The 24,074-nt window shown below is 42.2% G+C and overlaps 1 protein-coding gene and 1 pseudogene across 2 annotated transcripts in view; both read left to right on the top strand.

The window, feature by feature from the left end:
* Window positions 1-24,074, top strand: part of CENPI (centromere protein I) — a 65,855-nt gene that overhangs the window by 34,087 nt on the left and 7,694 nt on the right. The window contains exons 12-19 of the mRNA XM_080651910.1: window positions 1,636-1,727; window positions 3,408-3,525; window positions 3,612-3,676; window positions 11,098-11,192; window positions 19,202-19,337; window positions 20,447-20,571; window positions 22,021-22,069; window positions 22,198-22,416. Of these exons, the coding sequence (XP_080508036.1) occupies window positions 1,636-1,727; window positions 3,408-3,525; window positions 3,612-3,676; window positions 11,098-11,192; window positions 19,202-19,337; window positions 20,447-20,571; window positions 22,021-22,069; window positions 22,198-22,416 (899 nt within the window). The remainder of the gene's footprint in view (window positions 1-1,635; window positions 1,728-3,407; window positions 3,526-3,611; window positions 3,677-11,097; window positions 11,193-19,201; window positions 19,338-20,446; window positions 20,572-22,020; window positions 22,070-22,197; window positions 22,417-24,074) is intronic.
* LOC308239219 (large ribosomal subunit protein uL22-like) lies at window positions 657-1,210 on the top strand (annotated as a pseudogene). The gene has a single exon. The product of its transcript is annotated as a large ribosomal subunit protein uL22-like (transcript).

A 24,074-nucleotide genomic window follows, 5' to 3' on the forward strand; every position in this document is an offset into this window, starting at 1 on the left:
CTTGCCTTTAAGCCCCCAGAACCTACAGATCAGTGCTAACCAAATCCAGAGGAGACTGTTGTATAAAGCAGACTATTGCCTTATTGTTTCATACTAGAAGTGATTCTGGTGACCAAAATGTTCATTTTTGCCAACTAGAGTATCTCTTCTCTGTTATGAGTATACATTGGAGCCAAATTAGTCATTAGATCTCTTAATTATAGAATTGAACGAAAGGGCAGTGAGGGAGTTTTTCATATGGGCGATAGTAAATCCTGATAATTTGATTCCTCCAAGTGAGTCGATTTCTTTAGAGATAATATTTTGTTTACTAGATCATTTCTTTCCTGAATAAGCAACTCCTGACTCTTCAAGTGTTTAAAGGTCGATTTTAGTTGGTTCCAAGTTAACACTCCTTGCTCTACTTGGAATTTTTCTTTAGGTAGAATATGATACAGTTATTAGATTTATATGTAGTAAAATCCAGCTCACCCTAATTGAAGTTTAGGGCATTCATAAATTTACTTATTTAGTTATTTATTTGAACAAGTGTTTTAATATTTTATGTAATACTTGGAACTGTGGTTGCTTAATAAATGGAAGTTTTCATATAAAAATAATATTAAGAATTTTAAAATTGTACTCTTCCTGAAAGTGGCCAGGGGTGACCTCTGAAAATGGTTCTCTATTCACTTGACCCAGAAAACCCCACAAAATCATGCAAATTGAGAGGTTCAAATCTTCGTGTTCACTTTGGAACACTCATGAAACTGCCCAGGCCATCAAGGGTATGCATATTTGAAAAGCCACCAAGTACGTGAAGGGTGCCAGTTTACAGAAGCAATGTGTGCCATTCCATTGTTATAATGGGGGTGTTTGTAGGTGTGTCCAGGCCAAACAGTGGGGTTGGACACAGGGTCGGTGGCCCAAAAGGTGTGCTGAATTTTTGCTGCACATGCTTACAAATGCAGAGAGTAATGCTGAACTTAAGGGTTTAGATGTAGATTCTCTAGTCATTAAGAGCATCCAGGTGAACAAAGCTCCAAAGATGCTACACAGAACTTACAGAGCTCATGGGCGGATTAATTCATACATGAGCTCTCCCTGCCACATGGAGATGCTCCTTACTGAAGAAGAGCAGATTGTTCCTAAACCAGAAGAAGAGGTTGCACAGAAGGAAAAGATATCCCAGACAAAACTGAAGAAACAAAAACTTACGGCTCAGGAGTAAATTCAGCATGAAATAAATACTAATAAAGTAAAAGCAGAACAAAAATAATTTTTAAATTTTGAAAGGGTTTAAATAATTAATAACCAGTCATGGTTTTAAAAATTCAAACAATTGAAAAATGAGGGCATTCATAAATTTAAATTCATACATTTATAGTATCTTAGATCATTATGTGACATAAAAGCTAATCACATTCATATTATATGTGAATTTTTTCACTATAGGCTTTCCCCCTGTGATAGTGAAGAACATCTCACTATCACCTCTACATAACTGTTGCAATCTACAGTTATGTTGAGGTGTATGAGACTGATTGCTTGTGTATATTTGTCATTTATTTGTTATTTTAGAGTTATGGTAATTATGTTTTATGTAGTTTTTATTGCTGTGCAGCCTGATGTTTACGTTTAATATTTCTGCTCCAGAATGTATTTGGTACAAGGTGAATAATTATGAATGTGAAAAAGAATTTACCAACTTCCTGGACACTATCATCAAAACAGAGTGCTTCTTACAAGTAAGATTCCACTTGTACACACTCCATCGCTTCTTACTAAAATATATTTGGTTATCTATTGAACACCTTTTCTTAGTGCTCAACATCTTTTGCAAACAATATTTGCTCAATTCAAAACTCATTATAAATGGGGCCGAGTTGAATTGACATTTGTTTTTGTACTGTTGGATTTGAAGAAAATTATTTGTTAAATTACGCAAATAAGAGAGAATGGCCTATAATTTAAGAGAACAAACTGAAGATGCAATTGGATGTGTTCAATTAATTGAGTTAGCTGGTAAGATAAATATCTTGAGGTCACTACTTGTGTTTTTATAATCAACAAACGTTTTTAAAATATCGAGTATGTTCCAGCCAATTCTTTGGCCTGGATAGCCCTGAATTGTACTTTAAGCTGCAACTCAGGTATCATTGGGAAACCTTTACCTAACACTGGTTTAAATGTTTGCTCTATGTGCTCCCTTAGCTCTCTTGTGTTTACTTGTATCATGGCACTTTCAGCATCTACTAGTATTTTTCTACACATTATGAGCACCCGGTGAGTTGGAACCATGTCTAAATTTTTTTCATACAGGTGTTCAGCTTGGTACCTGGTACAAAAGAGAAGCTCAATAAACGTTGAATACATCTTAAGGATTTGGTGTGAAACAATAGAATTGGAAATTGGATGTGAATACTGGTGAAGATAAAGGGATAAATTTAGGTTGACTTTTTAGGTTTCCTGCTTGAAAGGATGATGATGGCATTCAGGGAGAAAGGGAGTATAGGAGGAGCGGGCTTTGAAGGAAAGATAAATTTGATTTAAAAGATGCATGTGAGACATGTAAGAGGTCATAAATAGTAGACAGTTAAATAAGAATTCGAGAGCTCAGGAATGAGACTTGGGATAGAGGTACAGATTAGGACTCCTCATGGCATAGGTGGTAGTTTTAGCTATGTTATGGATGAGATTGTCCAGAGAATTCATGTTATCAAAAGAAGGTCGAGAATGGAGTTCTGGTGCACACTGCTATGTTTTTTTTTAAAATATGTTTTTATTGACTTCAGAGAGAGGAAGGGAGAGAAAAAAACATCAATGAGAGAGAATCATTGATTGGCTGCTCCTGCACACCACCTATTGAGGATTGAGCTCGAAACCTGGTCATGTGCCCTGACTGGGAATTGAACCGTGACCTCCTGGTTCATGGTTTGATGCTCAGCCACTGAGCCACACTGGCAGGGCTGTTGTATACCACTATTTAAGGCTCAAGGTGACAAAGGAAAAAAGGAAAGCCTTGGCTACTCATCTTGGTGGAAATGTAAGCAGCCTAGGTGGAGCTGCCTAGAGTTTCGATTTGCTCTGTGATCTCTAATGAAATTCCAGTCTTGTATACGTTTTGACTGTTTAAGTGGCTGCATGCACTTCAAAACAATTTCATTTATTTTTTAAGATATTCTGTAACTTTTTACCTTCTTTCCAATTGATGAAGTTTATGGCATTTGAAAACTATGTTAATAAAGATGGCAATATATCCAAATATTCATCATCTGATCCTTTTTATGGGGAAGTTTGGCTTTTAATTATATTGATGACAAAATTAATCTAAGGGTAAAATAAGTATATCACAGAATAAACTGATTGCTTAGAGAGCACTTAAGACTGAAGAGTTCCATAAGAGTTATTATCAACTTGTGTTACAGGAGGGTTTTTATTCCTGTGAAGCATTCCTGTATAAGAGCCTTCCTCTCTGGGATGGCTTCTGTTGTCGATCACAGTTCCTTCAACTTGTGAGCTGGTTTCCTTTTAGCAGCTTCTCTGGTATGTATTATAAAAACTTAGAATAATATGCAATTCAATGTAATATTAATAAAAAGGATTCTGAATACTTTTTTTTTAATTCCTAGAGGTGAAGCCATTTATTTTTGACCGTCTGGCACAGCTCTTCTTTACATCAACCATTTATTTCAAGGTAAAAAAAACACTAACCACTATCTTGACTAGATTGAGTAGAGAATATTATCCTATGGCTAGTGGTACGATTCCAAACCCACATTATGGTAATGGTTTTCTAACAGGATTCTATTGGACATGGACCTGAGATTCTACATTACTGAAATAAAAGTTAATGCATAATTTTCTGGTTTTAAGATTTTGGTTGCATACAGTTTTCTTAAACTATTTCCTCTTGTAGCAGATAACAAAGTGAATGAACAGGTTGCAAATAAGTATTAATAAAAACAAACTGGGAAATACTTGAGTATATTTAATTTGATTGTTGTGGTCAGTATTTTTGTAGATATACTTATTCATTTTACTATTACTTATTGAGCATCCACTATGTGCTAGACACGCTTTTTGACACTGGGAAAACAGTAATGACCAAAGAAAACAAAACTCCCTGTGACACTCATACTATATATTTATAATATAGTTGTTTTCTGCTAATAATTGTTCCAAACATATATTATAACTTGTGTTACTATTTTGGGGTCTCCAAAAAGACTACTGTGGCTTCCAGGAGTTCTACCTGAGTTTGAGAGCCACTTTCTTATAGAATGGTTATTCCTATTCCAGAAGAGTGACAACATAAATAATATTTCTTTTATAACCTTTCTTCAACTTAATTCACCTACTGTTAGCCACATTTACAGGAAAAATATTTTATCCTAGAGTTTGTTATAATCAAATGGCATTTTATTAATTACCTATCACATTAACTTGGATTTGAAATTTATTTGTATTATTTATAATTTACTACTAGACCAATACATACCACTTCCAGCTAATGTATTTTTAGGAACTTCATTTTACAGCTTTTTGTGATTCTCTTCTGATTTTCTAATTTGGTTATTCTTTATTTCTTCTCTTATTTCACCAGTCTAGAGAACTATTTATTTATAAATACTAGGTTGAACCATTTTTTTTAGATGAGGGATATATTTGTATTTGAGAGTGGGAGATGAGGAGAGGAAGGGATTGAGAAAGGGAAATAGACAGTGGGCTAAGGACAGAATTCAGGAATACTGCCCTAACTGGTTTGGCTCAGTGGATAGAGCATCGGCCTGCGGACTCAAGGGTCCCAGGTTCGATTCCAGTCAAGGGCATGTACCTTGGTTGTGGGCACATACCCAGTAGGGAGTGTGCAGGAGGCAGCTGATCGATGTTTCTCTCTCATCGATGTTTCTAACTCTCTGTTCCTCTCCCTTCCTCTCTGTAAAAAAATCAATAAAATATATTTTTTAAAAAAAAGAGAATTCAGGAATACTTATTTAATTCTCAACTAAAAAGGCAAGTCTATGAGGGAACCTTTTCAAGAAGTATTAAAATATAATGTTATTAACCAATGTTACTCAAGTAAATTTAATTTGTGAAAAGTATGAAAAGAATCCGGAAAACAATAGTGCCAAGTAAATGAACAATACAGGATATCAGGAATGAAGTAATAATATTGCCATTATCCCAGGAAGGTCCAGAAAGATAAGGGCCAAAAATTGGGGGGGGGGGTGATAATTCAGAGATTTTAGCTATCTTTGTGAATAGTTTCATTGGAGTGTGGTAGAAGCCAGATTGTAGAAATTGAGGAGTCAATGAGAAGTGAAGATAAGACAATAAGTGTAGACTATGTTTCCAAAAGTTTAGCTGAAAAGAAGAGATAGAAAGGTAGCTATAGTAGGACTTTGAATCAAGGGAAGATTGTGGATTTTTTGCTTTTTTTTTTGTCTCCAGAATGAGACAAACCTGAGCATGTTTATAGTTAGAATAGAAGGAGCCAGTTAAGAAAAGGGAGAGGTGGGAAATGGAGGAAGGCTGGGACATAATTGATGATGCAGGGTTTCAGAAGAAACATGAAGATACTGGTTTAAGACTATATAAAGGGATTTGCTTGAATGGATGTTGAGAATTAGCATTACCACTTATTCTCTAAGGCTGGGACAAGGACATATAGATAGGTATATATATATATATATATATATACATATATACATATATATATATATATACACACACACATATATATATATATATATATATACATATATATATATATATTCTATATAATAAAGAGGTAATACGCAAATTGACCATCACTCCAACACACAAGATGGGCGCCCCCATGTGGACACAAGATGGCTGCCAAAAGCTGGCCGGCAGGGAAGGGCAGTTGTGGGTGATCAGGCCAGCAAGGGAGGGCAGTTGGGAGGGACCCAGGCCTGCAGGTGAGGGCAGTTGGGAGGGACCCAGGCCTGCAGGTGAGGGCAGTTGGGAGGGACCAGGCCTGAAAGGGAGGGCAGTTGGGGGCTATGAGGCTTGCAGGGGAGGGCAGTTGTGGGGGACCCAGGCATGCAGGGAAGGGCAGTTGGGGGCAACCAGGCCTGCAGGGGAGGGCAGTTGGGGGGGACCAGGCCTTCAGGGTAGGGCAGTTGGGGGGGACAAGGCCAGCAGGGGAGAGTAGTTAGGGGTGACCAGGCCTGCAGGGGAGGGCAGTTGGGGGTGACCAGGCCTGCAGGGGAGGGCAGTTGGGAGGGACCAGGCCTGAAAGGGAGGGCAGTTGGGGGCTATGAGGCATGCAGGGGAGGGCAGCTGTGGGGGACCCAGGCATGCAGGGGAGGGCAGTTGGGGGCAACCAGGCCTGCAGGGGAGGGCAGTTGGGGGCAACCAGGCCTGCAGGGGAGGGCAGTTGGGGTGGACCAGGCCTTCAGGGTAGGGCAGTTGGGGGGGACAAGGCCAGCAGGGGAGAGCAGTTAGGGGTGACCAGGCCAGCAGGGGAGGGCAGTTGGGGGAGACCAGATTGGCAGGGGAGGGCAGTTAGGGGCAATTGGGCCGGCAGGGGAACAGTTAGGTATCAATCAGGCTGGCAGGGTAGTGGTTAGGGGGTGATCAGGCTGGCAGGAAGAAATGGTTAGGGGCAATCAGGCAGGCAGGCAGGCGAGCTGTTGGGAGCCAGCAGTCCTGGATTGTGAGAGGGATGTCCCAGATTTGAGAGGGTGCAGGCTGGGCTGAGGGACACCCCCCCCCCCGGGTGCATGAATTTTGTGCACCGGGCCTCTAGTGTTTGTGTATGTGTGTGTGTGTGTGTGTGTGTGTGTGTGTGTGTGTGTGTGTGTACATACACACACAGCTGGAAGAAAGGACAGGAAATTGAAATACTTTGTGACTAAAAATGTTAAATTTCTCAAAATAAGATGTGCGTGGTAGAGGATAGAAATGAATAGGGGGGTTCAGAAGGATATTATGTGCCTATAGCAGCCACTGATAAAAATAGGAGACAGAGCTGATTGGAGATAAATAAAAGGATTATTGAGCTTCATTTGGGGCCCAGATGAGATTGGAGACCATAAATTTGGAGTGGTGTCATTCTATATAGTTGTGTGTTTTTCTTTAGCTTAGATGTAGGAGTAAAGTAAGTAATGGGGTTGAATCAATTAGGATTTTGCTGGTGGAATGGAGTGAAAGAGAATTGTGAATTACTGACAGTGTGGTCTACTCTAGATAGGTGAGGCTAAGAGAAGGCTAAAAAGACTGAAAAGTAACATTAAAACGGAAGAATCAAGGGATTGAATGTCTCTGAAGTTAAAGAGCAACAAGTTGAGAGTTGAGGGTGTGAGAAAGCTAGAAGAATAGGAGGTCATAACAAAGAAAGAATAACAGATTTTGGTGGTGGTTCAATTCAGGTTATGGTACAGCTTAATGTGTGGCTCTGAGTAGGTAACTAAGGTAGAGTGAAGGTGAAAATTATTTGGTTTGAGGTCAAGGAACTGTGAAGCTGAAGTATTAGGTTGACCATCTTCATGGACACTGACAAAACTGAGGTATTGATGGCAGGACTTGAGGCAGAGGGTGCTAAGGTTCTCAATGAATGTAGATGAGTTTCCAGGAGGTAGGTAGGAGAGATACAGAAAAATAAAAAGTAAAGGTAGTGTACAACAAAAGAGAAAGGTTTTTTTTTTTATATAAGAAAGGTGGAGTAATAGTTTGGAAATAGTGTTGAAGATAGCTTTTGGTTTGTGTTCCAAAAACCAAAGAGTAGTCAAATTCATGAGAAAAACTGACTACAGCAAAGTGCAATCTGAAATAGGATCTTTGATCTTAGCCTAACAAATTCAACTAATGTTACTGCTAACGAGGTTTGGTAGCTCAGCAAACATTTATAAATATTCTAAAGCTAGGTAGTTCTTTTTTCCCTGTGGTACCTGATTAAATAGAACGTCCATTTGTTTTCTTTTTTTTTTTTTTTAATGTGCCTCAGGCATGAATCAGCTCTGGCCACTGACACAGGCATCAAGCTAGGATGAACTAAGGACTGTACATCTGCTTTGTCTCTGATTGATATAAGAGCAACACCACCAATCAGGTGTCTCCTTGCCCATTACCAGGGGCTCATTTGTTTTCTTTATATCTTTTTAAAGCTCCCTTTTTAAAAAGGAAGATTTATTTCTGATTTTATATTTACCTTCTAAAAGAAGGGGTTTACATTCTGCTCCTGTATTAGCGGTGAGGAGCTGGGGCAGTGTTACTTCCAAGTGTTGAAGTGGAATAGGGAAATGTATTTAGAGGAAACAGTACCCTGGCTGGGAGGAGAGGGAAAGCCAAGATCTGATGAGAGTAAGAAGACAGAGGAAGCATATTTTGAGGGTGTAGGTTTAGATTACCATGGAATAGAGGTTCTGGAAACTGCATTTGAAAGATCTGGGAAGGAAGGGGTCAATGAAAGGACCAAAGAAGCACAGTGTAGTATAGAGTACAAGAAAGGATAGGTGACTACTAAAAGGGGCTTTCATTCATACCTAAAAGTAAGGTGTCAATTTTTTTTTTAAGGTGTTAATGCTGCAGAGAATAACAGTTTTGCTGTTTCTTTTCTGCATTGGAATTATGGAGGAAACTTAAGGGAGGTTATATGAAAACTAGAGGCCCAGTGCACGAAATTTGTACACTGGGGAGGGGGGTGTCCCTCAGCCCAGCCTGCACCCTTTCCAATCTGGGACCCCTCAGGGGATGTCCAACTGCCGGTTTAGGCCCGATCTCACAATCTGGCACTGCTGGCTCCCAACCGCTCGCCTGCCTGCCAGACTGCTCACCCCCTAACACTCCCCTGCCAGCCTGATCGACGCCTAACTGCTCCCCTGCTGGCCCAATTGCCCCCAACTGCCCTCCCCTGCTGGCCCAGTAACCCCCAACTGCCCTCCCCTGCCGGCCCGGTTGCCCCCAACTGCCCTCCCCTGCAGTCCTGTCACCCCTAACTGCCCTCCCTTGCTGGCCTGATTGCCCACAACTACCCTCCCCTGCCGGCCATCTTTGACCACATGGGGGCAGCCATCTTGTGTGAAGGCATGAGGGTCAATTTGCATATTACCTCTTTATTATATAGGATGGGAGAAAGCAAGACAGGATTGTACCTCATGATAGTTAACAAGATTATGAGCTCCCTTGAAGGTGGTCTGGAAAAGATTACTTCTGGCATTTCAAAGGGATGTTAACCTAGTCAGCTGTGGGCAAACTATGGCCTGCGGGCCGGATCCGGCTGTTCTATCCGGTTCTCTTGGTCTCCCCTCCACTCCTTTACTTTGAATTTATATTAGTTCACACAAACACTCCATCCATGCTTTTGTTCTGGCCCTCCGGTCCAGTTTAAGAACCAATTGTGGCCCTCGAGTCAAAAAGTTTGCCCACCCCTGAGTTCTAGATGCACAAGAATAATGGACATAAAGGAAATATATGTACTACTATACGTAATACTTTAAACAATAAAATAAAATTTAAAAAAAGAATAATGGACAGTACTTGCTGAGAAACCTTTTTTTAAAAAATATTTTTAATTGATATTTAGAGAAGCAGAGAGAGAGAGAGAGAGAGAGACATCAACCTGAAAGAAACATTGTTCTGCTACCTCCTACATGCCCCCTACTGGGGATTGAGCCCACAACCCAGGCTTGTACCTTGACCTGGAATTCAACCAGCAACTTTTAGTGCATGGAAAAACACACCCAACCAACTGAGCCACACCAGCCAGGCCTGGTTAAAACCTCTTACTAATGAAGTTATAGGCCTGGGGTGTAACTGTCCATCATGACCTTCCCAGTTAGGAATTTATGATCAGATCACCATGTGAGGTTACTTCAGTCACTGAACTTACACATACCCCCTTTTTCATTTACATTCTAAAAGATATTAATTGAACTGTTTCTATGAAGCAACAGTGAGCACCCAGTCACTGGAGTTGTTCAGATAGTATCTAGTCCATTGTTTATTAAGAATGTTTAAGAAAGCTTTACTGGCCCTGGCTGGTGTGCTCAATGGTTAGAGCATCTGCCCTCACATCAAATGGTTATAGGTTCGATTCCGGGTCAAGGGCACATACCTGGGTTGCAGGTTCAACCTCAGCCCCAGTCGTGGGACATGCTGGAGGCACCAATGGATGTATCTCTCTCACATTGGTGTTTCTCTTTCCCTCCCTCCCTCTCTCTCTCTCTCTCTCTCTCTCTCTCTCTCTCTCTCCCCCCCACTCCCTGCCTTCCACTCTCTCTAAATATCAGTGGGAAAAATATCCTCAGGTAAGGATTAACAAAAAAGAAAAAGCTTTCCTGTATTTAGTTTTGTGGTGATATGGATTGCTTTCAAATTTATAGATAATATGAATTATTCTCATAGATGCCCTAAGTATAATTCTGTCAAATTTATTTTTGTATGTCAGTGAGGCCCTGGAAAAATCAAGGAAAGGCCTGAGAAAAGAAAAACTAGAATTGTTTTTTTTTCCATAGTCACAGAAGACAAGATAAATTTCATTACCATCAACAAGGAGTAAATTGTAGGTCTAGTCCTGTGGTCGGCAAACTGTGGCTCGCGAGCCACATGCGGCTCTTTGGCCCCTTGAGTGTGGCTCTTCCACAAAATACCACAGCCTGGGCGAGTCTATTTTGAAGAAGTGGCGTTAGAAGAAGTTTAAGTTTAAAAAATTTGGCTCTCAAAAGAAATTTCAATCGTTGTACTGTTGATATTTGGCTCTGTTCACTAATGAGTTTGCCCACCACTGGTCTAGACTGAAAAGGGTGGGAAACTATAGCAACCTCAGAGGAACTGAGGAGAGACCATAGTGGTGGGTGATGTTGTATTTGATGATGTACTATCTGTTATATATGAGTGTAATTTAGAGAAACAAGGGTTTGTTCCTGGGCTGATAAGCTGGAATCAGTCCAGTAGAGAAGACGGCAAAATAAACTTGTAGTTACATCCATCTGTCTGCTGAGACTAATCAGGTTGGAGTGGCAACTATTGGGTTCTGAATTGAATGCAGTCATCTTCATGGTCCCTTTCACTTCTAAGTCTATGGTTTAGATGGTTAGTTCTCAACACTATGAATGTTTTTACAAATGACTTTTTGTTTTGCTCCCTTAGTGTAGTGTTCTTGAGAACCTGAAAGAGCTACTGCAGAATTGGCTGTTGTGGCTTTCTATGGACATCCACATGAAAACTGTGACGGACAGTTATCTGTGAGTTATCTTACAATCCTTGACAAGAGATGGATCTGTATAAAAATATTTATATATGGAGTTTAATAGTGTGGCATGAGACTGAATTGTTTTATGTAAATATTTTGTCATACTTTTTCTGAAATATATATATATACATCTATACATATACATACATATACATATGTATATATGTATAGATGTGTATACACACACACACACACACACACACACACACACACAGAGTGGCCAGATTATTATGATCTCTGAACGCATAATAATCTGGCCACTCAGTGTATATCCTATATAATAAAAGGCTAATATGCAAATTGTCCCCTCGACCAGGAGTTCAACCAGCAGGCAGGCTGGCCAACCGCCCATGTCCCCTCCCCCTGGCCAGGCTGACAGGACCCCACCCATGCACGGATTCAAGCACCGGGCCTCTAATATATACATATATATAGATAGATAGATACACACACACACAATATGCGTTCAGAGATCATAATAATCTGGCCATTCAGTGTGTGTGTGTGTGTGTGTGTGTGTGTGTGCGCGCGCGCGTGTGTGTGTGCTAGAGGCCTGGTGCATGAAATTCGTGCACAGGTAGGGTCCCTACGCCTGGCCAGCCATCAGGGCCGATTGGGGCCTTCTGGCTGCCAGCTAGGGCCTTCCTTCCCTGGCTGCCAGCTGCTGGCCGAGGCCATCCTTCGCTCTGCACCGCCCCCTGGTGGTTAGCACATGTCATAGCAAGCTATCAAACTCCTAATCTCTGGGTTGAATTCCTGAGGGGACACTTTGCATATTAGCCTTTTATATATATACTAGAGGTCCGGTGCACGAATTCGTACATGGGTGGGGTCCCTCTGGGTGGCCTGCAGGGATCGGGCCAAAACCCGCAGTCCAACACTACCTGCAGCTCCTGTTCATCCCAGGCCCAGTGCCTGCCTCGGGCTCTCACCCAATCAGTCCTGATTGGGAGAGGCTCGCACTGTTGCAGCAGGGCTCACCAGCCATGAGCCCTGTGTCTGGTACCCTCCCAAGGGGAGTGACCTGCGGGGTTGGGCTGAAACCGGCTCTCAGTCATCCTCCGAGGGGTCCTGGATTGCGAGAGGGCGCAGGCCAGGCTGAGGGACCCGACTGGTGCATGATTGGCCTGGGGAGGGACCATGGGAGGGCTCCAGGGCATGTCTGGCCCATCTCACTCAGTCCTGATCGGCCAGACCCCAGCAGCAAGCTAACCTACTGGTTGGAGCATCTGCCCCCTGGTGGTCAGTGCATGTCATAACAACTGGTCGACTGGTCAACTGTCTGCCCCCTGGTGGTCAGTGAACTTCATAGCAAGTGGTTGAGCAGCCTTAGCATATCATTAGCATATTACGCTTTGATTGGTTGTTCGATTGTTCTGCCGTTCGGTCTATTTGCATATGATCCTTTTATTATATACTAGAAGCCCGGTGCATGAAATTTGTGCACGTGGGGCGGTCCCTCAGCCCAACTGACAGCATAGGCCCACTCCCCGTGGTTCTCTGCTCTCTGCGGGGCCTGGCTACTTCGCCACCATACCCCGCTGTCCGCTCTCTGTCTGCGGGGCGTGGGGCTTCGCTGCCGCCACCGCCACATGAACAAAGCCGCCACTCCCCGCTGTCTGCTCTCTGCCTGCCGGGCCTGGGGGGCTTCGCGGCCACCGTAAGTGACAAAGCCCCCATGCCCCGCTGTCCGCTCTCAGCGGCGGAGCTGAAAGGACTGGGGGACTCCAGCGGGGCTGAGGGGACTGGCCACTGCCATCTTTGTGATGGCATGAGGGTCAACTTGCATATTCCTCTATTAGATAGGACTAGAGGCTTGGTGCACAAAATTCTTGCACTGGGGGGGTGTCCCTCAGCTCCGCGTGCACCCTCTCCAATCTGGGATCCCTCTCACAATCCAGGACTGCTGGTTCTCAACCGCTTGCCTGCCTGCCTGCCTGCCTGCCTGCCTGATTTCCCCTAACCACTTCTGCTTGCCAGCCTGATCACCCCCTAACCACTTCCCTGCCAGCCTGATCAATGCCTAACTGCTCCCCTGCCGGCCTGATTGCCCCCAACTGCCCTCTCCTGCCGGCCCGATTGTGCCCAACTGCCCTCCCCTGCCGGCCTGGTCACCCCCAACTGCCCTCTCCTGCCGGCCCGATTGTGCCCAACTGCCCTCCCCTGCCGACCCGGTTGCCCCCAACTGCCCTCCCCTGCCGGCCTGGTCACCCCCAACTGCTTCCCCTGCTGGCCTAGTCGCCCACAACTGCCTTCCCCTGCAGGCCATCTTGTGTGAGGGTGTGATGGTCAATTTGCATATTAGCTCTTTATGAAATAGGAGGATATATATTTACTTTTCGCTCTTCATTCTTCCCCACAATCCTGTGAGGACAGTTAATTCTTCAAGTTCTAGTATATAAGTCAGAAAGCAAATCTTAAGCATCTAAGTGACTTTCAAGAATTTATATAGCAAAACATTGTAGAGCTGACATTAAAACTTTCAACTTTGGCTTCAATTCAGTTTAGCTCACTTTATAAAATGTATTCTTATATATATGAAGTCAATTTTGATGCTGGCTAGGAAAATCTGTAATTACTCTGTACAGTTTTGTTTTTTGTTTCTCTGATGTATTTTGGTTATACATAAGAATTTCCATTATGATGGTTATTGTTAACAATGTGTAATTTACCCTCCAAGTGAAAGTAAAAGACTAAATTTCAAGGAATTGCCTAGATTGTTATAACTCTATCTACACCCTTTGACTTCTCCTATATTCTATTATCAGCCACATTATTTTTAACATTGTTGTGAAAACTTTGTATTAAAGGAAATTACAAACATAAACAAAAGTAGAGAAACTAGCATGATGTTACCCCATGTACACATCATCCAGCTTCAGGTTAATCAGCCCATGGTTAACTCTTTTTCATCTATAACACCTCTCTCTTTCCTCCTCCTCCATATTAAAGCAAAGCCCAGACATCATTTCAACTGTTGAAAAAATGATCTATACCAGTGGTCGGCAAACTCATTAGTCAACAGAGTGGCAAACCACGGCTCGCAAGCCGCATGTGGCTTGCGAGCCGCGGTTTGCCGACCACTGATCTATACTAATAAAAAGGTAATATGCTAATTAGACCAGATAGACCAAACGTCTTCCGGATGTCATTCCAGATGTCCTTTCTGACAAAGCCGGGGGTGTGGCCTGCCTGCAAATCCCTGGTGGCCCCTCGCCCAGGCTGTCCCTGCCCCCAGTTGGGACCCCCACTCCGATCGGGGGCGTGGCTAGCCTGCAAACCCTCTGTAGCCCCTTGCCCAGGCCATCCGTGCCCCCAGCAGGGACCCCTGCCCCTCAGTGGGGACCCCAACCCCATTACAGGGCCCCTTTCAGGGCAGGCCAGCCGACCCCCACCCGTGCACCAGGTCTCTATCATATAAAATAAAAGGGTAATATGCAAATTGACCCTACCTGCAGAATGACCAGAACAACCACTGGATCAGTCACTATGAGGCACAATGACCACCTCTTGGTCCCTTTCCCAGTTCAGCAGGCTCCGATTGTCTGATGGCCACCCGTGGCAGGGGTGGGGCCGGCGAGCAGGCGGGAACAGCCGACCTCCCACCCTATGGCAAATGGGGAACCAGGGGTGGGTGGCAGCAGGGGGCAGGGTTGGCTGCGAGCAACCAGGGAAGATGGCCCTGATTGTAGGCCAGGACTAGGGACCATACCGTGCACGAATTTCTTGTGCCGGGCCTGTAGTACTAGTATAACACCTAAAATTCAATGGTTCTTAATATTTTTAAATATCTAATCAGTGTTCAAATTCCCTATATTATCAGTCACATTCTTTATCAGATAAGGGTACCTCATTAGTATTCAAATTCCCTATATTATCAGTCACATTCTTTATCAGATAAGGGTCCCTCAGCTTCAGTTGCAAATAACTGGTGATTAGCTTAGTTAAAAGTTAGGCCCACACCTATTTTTCTGTATGTCCTTATTCCTATAGTGATCTCCCAGTCTGATAGTAGGATAAAGAAGAGAAGCTTCTTGGCAGTAGCTTGGGAAATTGTTTTTAATTCTTCATATTTATTACTGTAATGCTTCCATATATCATGTGTCACTTTCAGAAGGAAATAGAACATTTGTGGGTAGTAAAGCTGTGCTTCTCAAGAAAAGTGTGGTCCCTGGACCAACACCATCGGCATCACTTGTGAACTTGTTAGAGATTCAAATTCTCAGGCCCTACCCTAGACCTGCTAACATTAACCCTGGAGGGAGGATCCAGTAATCTGTGTGTTTAACAAATGCTTCTGCAATTTTGGTGCAAGCTAATGTTTGAGAACCACTATCATTAAGAAATTTCATTTAAATGCTTAACCTTTTTGAACATCTCAATTCTATTAAGAATAGTATGTTCACATCTATAATCTTTGCCCAACTTGCAGGTTAAGTCTCAGGCATCCTCATATAGGTACTTTACAATTTCTATATTTCTTTCCCCAATCCTAGGATCCTTTTTAAAGTAGTGTTGTACGTTTTGGGAAGGCATTTAAAAAGGAGCTCTGCTTTCTAAAATTCTTAAAACAAGTAAGTGGATGTAAATGTAGATAATGCCCAACCAGTGTGGCTCAGTGGTTGAGTGTCAACCTATGAACCAGATCACTGGTTTGATTCCCAGTCAGGGCACATGCCCAGGTTGTGGTCTTGACCCCCAGATGGGGGCATGCTGAGGCAGCTGATCAATGATGCTCATTGATGTTTCTCTTCCTCTATACCTCTCCTTTACTATTTGAAATAAATAAAAATATATATTTAAAAAAATAAATGTAGATAACTTCACTTGTTGTAATACTACTTGTAATTATATAATATCTACTAGAGGCTCATTGCACGAAATTCGTGCACGGGGGTCGGTGTCCCTCAGCCCAACCTGCATCCTCTCCAATCCGGGAGCAGGGAATGTCCTACTGATGGCTTAGGCCCGCTCCCCATGGTTCTCTGCTCTCTGCGGGCCCTGCCTGCTCCACACCATGGCGATGGGCAAACAGTCTCTGCTGGGTGCTGTCTGTGGGCCACGCTTGCCTGCTTGCGGGTCACCATGGCAATGGCTAAGCAGGCCCTGCTGGGTGCTGCCTGCAGGCCCGCTTGCCAGCTTGCATGTCACCGTGGCTATGGCCAAGCAGGTCCTGCTGTCTGCTGTCAAGCTGCACGGCCACCCTCGCCTCCCGGGGCCAGCGATGGTCCCGGGAGTCTGCGGGCGTGGCTTAGCATGGCTGCCCTCGCCTCCTAGGGCCGGCGGTGGTCCCGGGATCCTGTGGGCATGGCTTGGAGCAGCCGCCCTTGCCTCCCGGAGCCGGTGATGGTCCTGGGAGGCTGCGGGCTTGGTGCCCGTCCCCGGGACCCAGGCAGCTTGGCACCGCCCCGCCCCTGGCCGCTTGGCACCTGAGTATGCAAATTAACACTCCATCTTTGTTGGGTTAATTTGCATACTCACTCCTGATTGGCTGGTGGGCATCGTGGAGGTACAGTCAATTTGCATCTTTCTCTTTTATCAGTGTAGATACTAATAAAAGAGCAATATGCTAATTAGACCGGGAGACCTTCTGGACAAAGCTGGGGGCATGGCCGGCCTGCAAACCACCCCCAAATGGCCCTCAGCCCCTCGCCCAAGCCGGCCATGACCCCCAGCGGGGACCCCTACCCTGATGGGGACGTGGCTGGCCTGCAAATGGCCCTCAGCCCCTCGCCCAGGCCGGCCACGCCCCTTAGCTGGGACCCCCCCACCCCGATGGGGACGTGGCCAGCCTGCCACTCGCACTGGGCCCCTCACCCAGGCCGGCCCCACCCCGCAAGGGGACCCCCACTCTGATCTGGGAGCCCCTTCAGGGCAGACCTGCCGGTCCCCACCCGTGCACCAGGCCTCTATTTTCTATACTAATAAAAGGGTAATATGCTAATCAGACCGGGACACCTTCCAGACGTCCTTCCTGACAAAGCCATGGTGGTAGGGCTGAGGCAGAGGTGGTTAGGGGCGATCAGGCCAGGAGGGAAGGGCAGTTGGGGGTAATCAGGCCGGCGGGGGGGGCAGTTGGGGCGAGTAGGCCAGCAGTGGGGGGCAGTTGGGAGAGATCAGGTTGGCGGGGGGGGGGGGCAATAGGGGGGTGAGCACGTCGGCAGGCAGAGTGGTTAGGGGCGATCAGGCAGGCAGGTGAGCGGTTAGGAGCCAGCGGTCCTGGATTGCGAGAGGGATGTCCAACTGCTGGTTTAGGTCCGATCCGGCAGTCAGACATCCCCCGAGGGGTCCCAGATTGGAGAGGATGCAGACCAGGCTGAGGGACACCCCCCCCCCCCCCCCGCACCGTGCATGAATTTCGTGCTCTTGGCCACTAGTAGCTCTTATAAGTTCTCAGTAATTCCTGCTATTGGGGGGTATGGGTATAATGCAGGGGTGGGCAAACTTTTTGACTCGAGGGCCACAATGGGTTCTTAAACTGGACCGGAGGGCCGGAACAAAAGCATGGATGGAGTGTTTGTGTGAACTAATATAAATTCAAAGTAAAGGAGCGGAGGGGAGACCAAGAGAACCGGATAGAACAGCCGGATCCAGCCCGCGGGCCGTAGTTTGCCCATGGCTGGTATAATGCCATGTCTCCATCATATGACCAATCTCCATTGTTCAAATTTATTTCTCCTGCATTTACCAAGTGCTGCCAAAAATCATAGTTAAAATAGTTTTCCAAATGGCTGGCTGACTATATGGATGCCCGCTTATTTGTTGTTTTTTTCCCCATCACAATTTGTCCCCTCTATATCCTCTTCCACGTCCATCCATTTCCTCCCTCCCCTTCCCTGGCAATCACCACACTGTTGCTCATGTCCATGAATTCTCTCTTTTTTCCCTTTTTTGCTCAAACCCTGCACCCCCGCAACACCACCCTCCCCCACCAGACCTGTCTGCCTGCTCTCTATATATGAGTCTGTCTCTATTTTGCTTGGTAGCTCAGTTTGTTCATTAAATTCCACATATGAGTGAAATCATGTGGTACTTGTCTTGCTCTGACTGGCTTATTTCACTTAGCATAATGTTTTCCAGTCCATCTATGCTGTCACAAAGGGTAAAATTTTCTTCCTTTTTTATGACAGAATAATATTTCTTTATGTAAATATACCAGAGCTTTTTTTTATCCACTCATCTACTGATGGACACTTGAATTCCTGCTTATTTGGGTAGTCTCCTAATCTTTCCTTGCTTTCTCTGGCACTTGAACTATCATGATGGTGGGAAATGGTAGAGTCATTATCATCTCTCAAGTTCAAAGACTATATACTATTTCTTTCTCCATGTGTATAACCATTGTTGGCTACCTAGATCAGAGGGCAAAGCTATAAAATCACATTCCTAGGTTTTTTCCTAATCTGCTCAACAGTATATTGAAGGACAGGGGTGAGTAGATGGATGAATTGAACCAGTTATACCCATGATTTAAAGAGATACAGTTCAATGATTTGAGAAGAATGTAAAATATGCAAAAATGTTTTTTACTAAAAGAATAAAAAATGCCAAAAAAATTTTACTAACTCTGTTTTAGGAATGAATTGGATTCCAGTTAAAGTGAAATATTTTTAACAGTATTTAGCTCAGGAATTCAGACAAAACTGGGTTTTGGTTTGTGTGCTTCGAAACTAATTTGCTGACTGCTGTGATCCCTGGACAATAGATATTAACTACTTCGGTTATTATCTAAAGTCTGTTTGGAGCTTAATCCTTTATTTCTCTGGAATTTACTAGTAGAGTGATTGCTGAGGCTGTTCTATGAATTGATCTTAATGGTTCCCTAGAGGGCTGTGTAGTTTTATGGTTAATCACTGTGGTTTAAAAAAGTGAATTATACATTGGAACACAGATCATTTTCTGAAATACCTAACAACTTTTGCTATATTTATTCAGCTTTAGCTTGAAAATTATGAGGAATTTTGCTAATATGTATCTAATTTTCATGTTTTCTTATTGCAGAGAGACAACTTTCAGTGGATCCATGCAGTCTGTGTTTGAACTAATTCACTATGTAGGGTGGCTGTCCGTTAATGCATTGCGCTTGGAAAGCAACAGTAATTTCTTGCTGCACTTTGTTTTGGATTTCTATGAGAAGGTGGTATACATCCCATTTACCCTATTTAGATTTTTGTGATGGCTTTATGCTTTACTCATCTGTTATTTCAATTTTACTTATAATCATTAAGTTGGACTATGACCTTGTTAGCATAGTTAAATAAGCTACATATTTTAAAGTTAGTGATTATATTCTCACATGAATAAGTGACTTTCATAAAACAAAATGGAAAAACAAATGCTTTTTTTGAAAATTCCAGGTACCACTTTAATAGACATTCTCCTGAATAATGCTGGCCTTAGAAGTCTGTCTCTAGCATCACTTTTTGCTCATCCTTTATACGTCCCAACCCTTGGCAAAAAATTGAAAGTACCTTCTTATTTCTTCAGCTCTTTGCTCCCATCTTTCAACAGCTTTATTTCTCCCAGCACCTATGATTCTGGTGCTCTTGTATTGTTTATTTGGCCTGGACAGAACTGTTATTCAGGAAGTAGTCACTAATCTGTTTTCCTGGCTTCTTCCCTTCCCCAATACCTAGTTGTCTTGTATTAAATTTGCTTAGAAGTATATTCCTTTGTTTTCTAGGTTGATAGCTAGCTAACAGAATAAGTCAGTATTCATGGAACTTAAGGAGAAAGAAATGCTCCCTTTCTCACCAACTCTGAGATCTGTCCCCAGAAAAAGAGAAAGATTTTAATGATCTTCTGATTATAATCCTCTATAACAGTGGTCAGCAAACTGCAGCTCGCAAGCTGCAGTTTGCTACTCTGTTGACTAATGAGTTTGCCGACCACTGACCTAGACTCTCGATTCCAATAATTACAGGCTGTTGTTGTTCCTTGTGATTAAGCCCCTATCCCAGTGGTCGGCAAACTCATTAGTCAACAGAGCGGCAAACCGCAGCTTGTGAGCCGCATGTGGCTCGCAAGCCTCAGTTTGCCGACCACTGCTCTGTGATAATGGTCAATGTTTGGTGAGGTACATTTTTAAGCAGGCTTGTGACTACCTATTCTATTGATGAATCAGGAATGCCCCAACTTGATGGTATACTAGTATTATTGCTTATTCTCTACTGATGATTCTTTGGATGAACTTGTTAAGGGTTCTGGGGAATAATCTATATACTGATATTATATTCTCTCCAAAAGGTGTGTGACATATATATAAATTATAACCTTCCATTAGTGGTGTTGTTTCCTCCTGGGATCTTCTATCTTGCACTCCTCAGTCTGGATTCCAGTATCCTAAACCAGCTCTGTTACATTATGCACAGGTACAAGGCCTTTTTACCATTTTATGAATTAGTACATTATAATTTTATCTTCATTTTTCAACTATACAATAAGTTATAATTTATTAATACACTATAATAAATTTATTATATATAATTTATAAAACATGAAAACAATAAAATTATTATCCCATTTTATGCCAGGGCCCATGAAATAGGAAACATGGCTTTCTTTCGGAAATGACCTTGTGGTATGAGGCTATTTTAATTGTGTGTTTTATTTAAATGTTACTGGGGGGTATAGATTTTAAAAATTTATGGTAACAGATATTTTACGCAATGGTACTGCTGCACTCAGCATTGTTAATTCTTATTGCTGTGGCTTAGAGCAAAAGTAGTTATTTGCTAACAACTGGTTTAGTTCCACATAGCTTCTCTGGTGAAAAGAACATTTTCTGGGAGATTAGGGGATGTGTTGCCAGTTATATGAAACTGTAAGTATTATTTCTGATCCCCTCTAATCCTTTCACTTATGGACTGAAATTTCTCTTTTTAGTCCTTTTTCTTAACATTATTTTATTGATTTTTTACAGAAAGTAAGGGAGAGAGATAGAGAGTTAGAAACATCAATGAGAGAGAAACATCGATCAGCTGCCTCCTGCGCACCTCCTACTGGGGATGTGCCCGCAACCAAGGTACATGCCCTTGACCGGAACGAACCTGGGACCCTTCAGTCCACAGGCTGACGCTGTATCCACTGAGCCAAACCAGTTAGGGCTCTTTTTAGTCCTTAAGTGTAGACTCTTGGTATAACTTGCAGGACTATGCCAAGGTTAAAATGTTTAAAAACTAATTAGATAATAGTTCTCAGGCTCAAAGGAAAAGATTACATTTTAAGTATACCCTTTATCTATCTGCACCTTTTTTCCACATTAATAAAATAGGTTCTGTATTAGTAACTGACTGCTTTTGAGTCTCTGTTAATTTTTAATAGTGAAACATTAAAAGCATTTTGTTTATTTTTTTCTTTTTATTGAAGTATAATTTACATACAGTCAAAGTGCATATCTTAAACGTACAACTCAATATATGAGCCTCTGATGATTTTTATTCTTTGAGGAGAATGTACCATAAAGGATTTAAAACTTAACTAGACAGCTGGATATTTGTGTATGTGCACATCTGCATATCTAAAATGTATACTTTTGCCCCACTGGCATGGCACAGTGGTTGAGCTTCGACCTATGAACCAGGAGGTTCAGTTCCCGGTCAGGGCACATTCCCAGGTTGTGGGCTTCATCTCCCAGTGCAGGGTGTGCTAAGGCAGCCAATTGATGATTCTCTCTCATCATTGATGTCTCTCCCACTCTCTTCCTCTCTGAAAGTAATAAAAATATATATTTAAAGAGATTTTTTAAATGTACACTTGTATGTTTAAATTTCAAAGGCATTTAATGTTAAGCATTTCATTCCATTTGTTCATCCTTATAGATACCGTAATAATTTGACAGCTGCAAAGAAAAATGAGTTGGTACTAAAGGTATGGATGATAAACCTCTGTTAAGTCACCATTGTTTAAAAATTGAGTGTAGATATATATGATCTGATGGGAATAAGAAGGGAAGGGAGAATAGGTGATGATGACACTTTTCTTTTCTTTCCCAATAGAAAAAATCAGAGTTCATATTCAGCAGCAAGACGTATCAAGAATATAATCACTATTTGACAGCCATGGTTGGGTGCCTGTGGACATCCAAACCCTTCCAGAAAGGATCATATTTTGATCCCGAAGTCTTTAAAATAATTGGAATAGCAAAGTATAAAACCAGTTTAAATTTAGTCCATCACCCTGCTCTATTGAGTTATGCTATTTCCTTTTTGCTAAAGGTAAGGATAGTTAAAAGATTTTTAGGTTTTTATAGAGGAATACCATGATGGCAGAAATAGAAAATGCCATAAATTTATTGTGTCTGAATTGCAAAACATGTTTAATTATTTTTTTTGAATACCAGCTAAATTTTGGACATTGTAGTAAGCTCTGTAGATCAAGTTGTTATAGTATTGCCATCTTAACAATGTTATATCTTCTAATCTATGAACATATTATGTCTTTCCATTTATTTAGGTCCTCTTTAGTTTTCTTTATAGTTTTCAATTTATGTTTTATATTTTGTTGAATTCCTAAGTATTTTATTTTTGATGTTATTATAAATGGAATTGTTTTATTAATTTCATTTTCAATTGCTTATTGCTGCTATATAGAAATGCAGTTGACTTGTGAATATTGATCTTATATCCTGAAACTTTGTTGAACTCATTTATTAGCCTTTATAGCTTTTCATTGGATTCTTCAGGGTTTCCTGCAAACAGATAATTTTATTACCTCCTTTAAAATTGGGATGCCTTTTTTTTTCTTGCCTAATTGCATTCCTTACAGCCCCGGGTACAATGAATGTTGAAGAAAAGTGGCAATAATGGACAGGTTTATTTTTTTCTTGATCATGGGGAAAACAGTTTTTTGCCAATATGATGTTAGGGATTTCCATTGATGCCCTTCATGAGGTTACCCTTCCAGTTTTAGTTTGTTGAATGTTTTTATCATGAAAGGGGTGTTGGATTTTGTGAAAGGCTTTTTCTACTTCTACAAACATGATTATGTGGGTTTTTGCCTTCTATTCTGTTGACATGGTATACTACATTAATTGATGTTCAGATGTTTAACCAACCCTACATTCCTAGGATAAATCTCACTTGATTATAGATAGAGAATGATCCCTTTACATGTTGCCAGATTTGGTTTCCCAGTACTTTGTGCAGGATCAGGGCTATTGATTTTTCCTTGTGATGTCTTTGTCTGGACACTTTTATAAAGAAACAAACACCCTCAGTTTCTTAGATATCCTTCTAGAAACGTATTATATATTTCTTTGTAAATTATATTTTTCAACGCTATGCACTATACTTTTCTGCCTCTTGATTTTTTAAAATAAATCTTTATTGTTCAGATTATTAAAGTTGTTCCTTTTTCCCCCTCAAAGGTTCCCACCCCACTCTCTGCCCTTACCTCCCCCCCACTGTCCTCATCCAAGGTGTATGATTTTTGTCCAGTCTCTTCCCGCACCCCCACACCTCTTTCCCCTGAGAATTGTCAGTCCACTCCCTTTCTATGCCCCTGATCCTATTATATTCACCAGTTTATTCTGTTCATCAGATTTTTTATTCACTTGATTTTTAGATTCACTTGTTGATAGATATGTATTTGTTGTTCATAATTTTTATCTTTACCTTTTTCTTCTTCTTCCTCTTCTTAAAGAATACCCTTCAGCATTTCATATAATACTGGTTTGGTGGTGATGAACTCCTTTAGCTTTTTCTTATCTGTGAAGTTCTTTTTCTGACCTTCAATTCTGAATGATAGCTTTGCTGGGTAGAGTAATCTTGGTTGTAGGTTCTTGCTATTCATCACTTTGTATATTTCTTGCCACTCCCGTCTGGCCTGCTCGTTTCTGTTGAGAAATCAGCTGATAATCGTATGGGTGCTCCCT

The sequence above is a fragment of the Plecotus auritus genome (genome assembly GCF_963455305.1).
Source record: "Plecotus auritus genome assembly, chromosome: X".
Lineage (NCBI taxonomy): Eukaryota > Metazoa > Chordata > Mammalia > Chiroptera > Vespertilionidae > Plecotus > Plecotus auritus.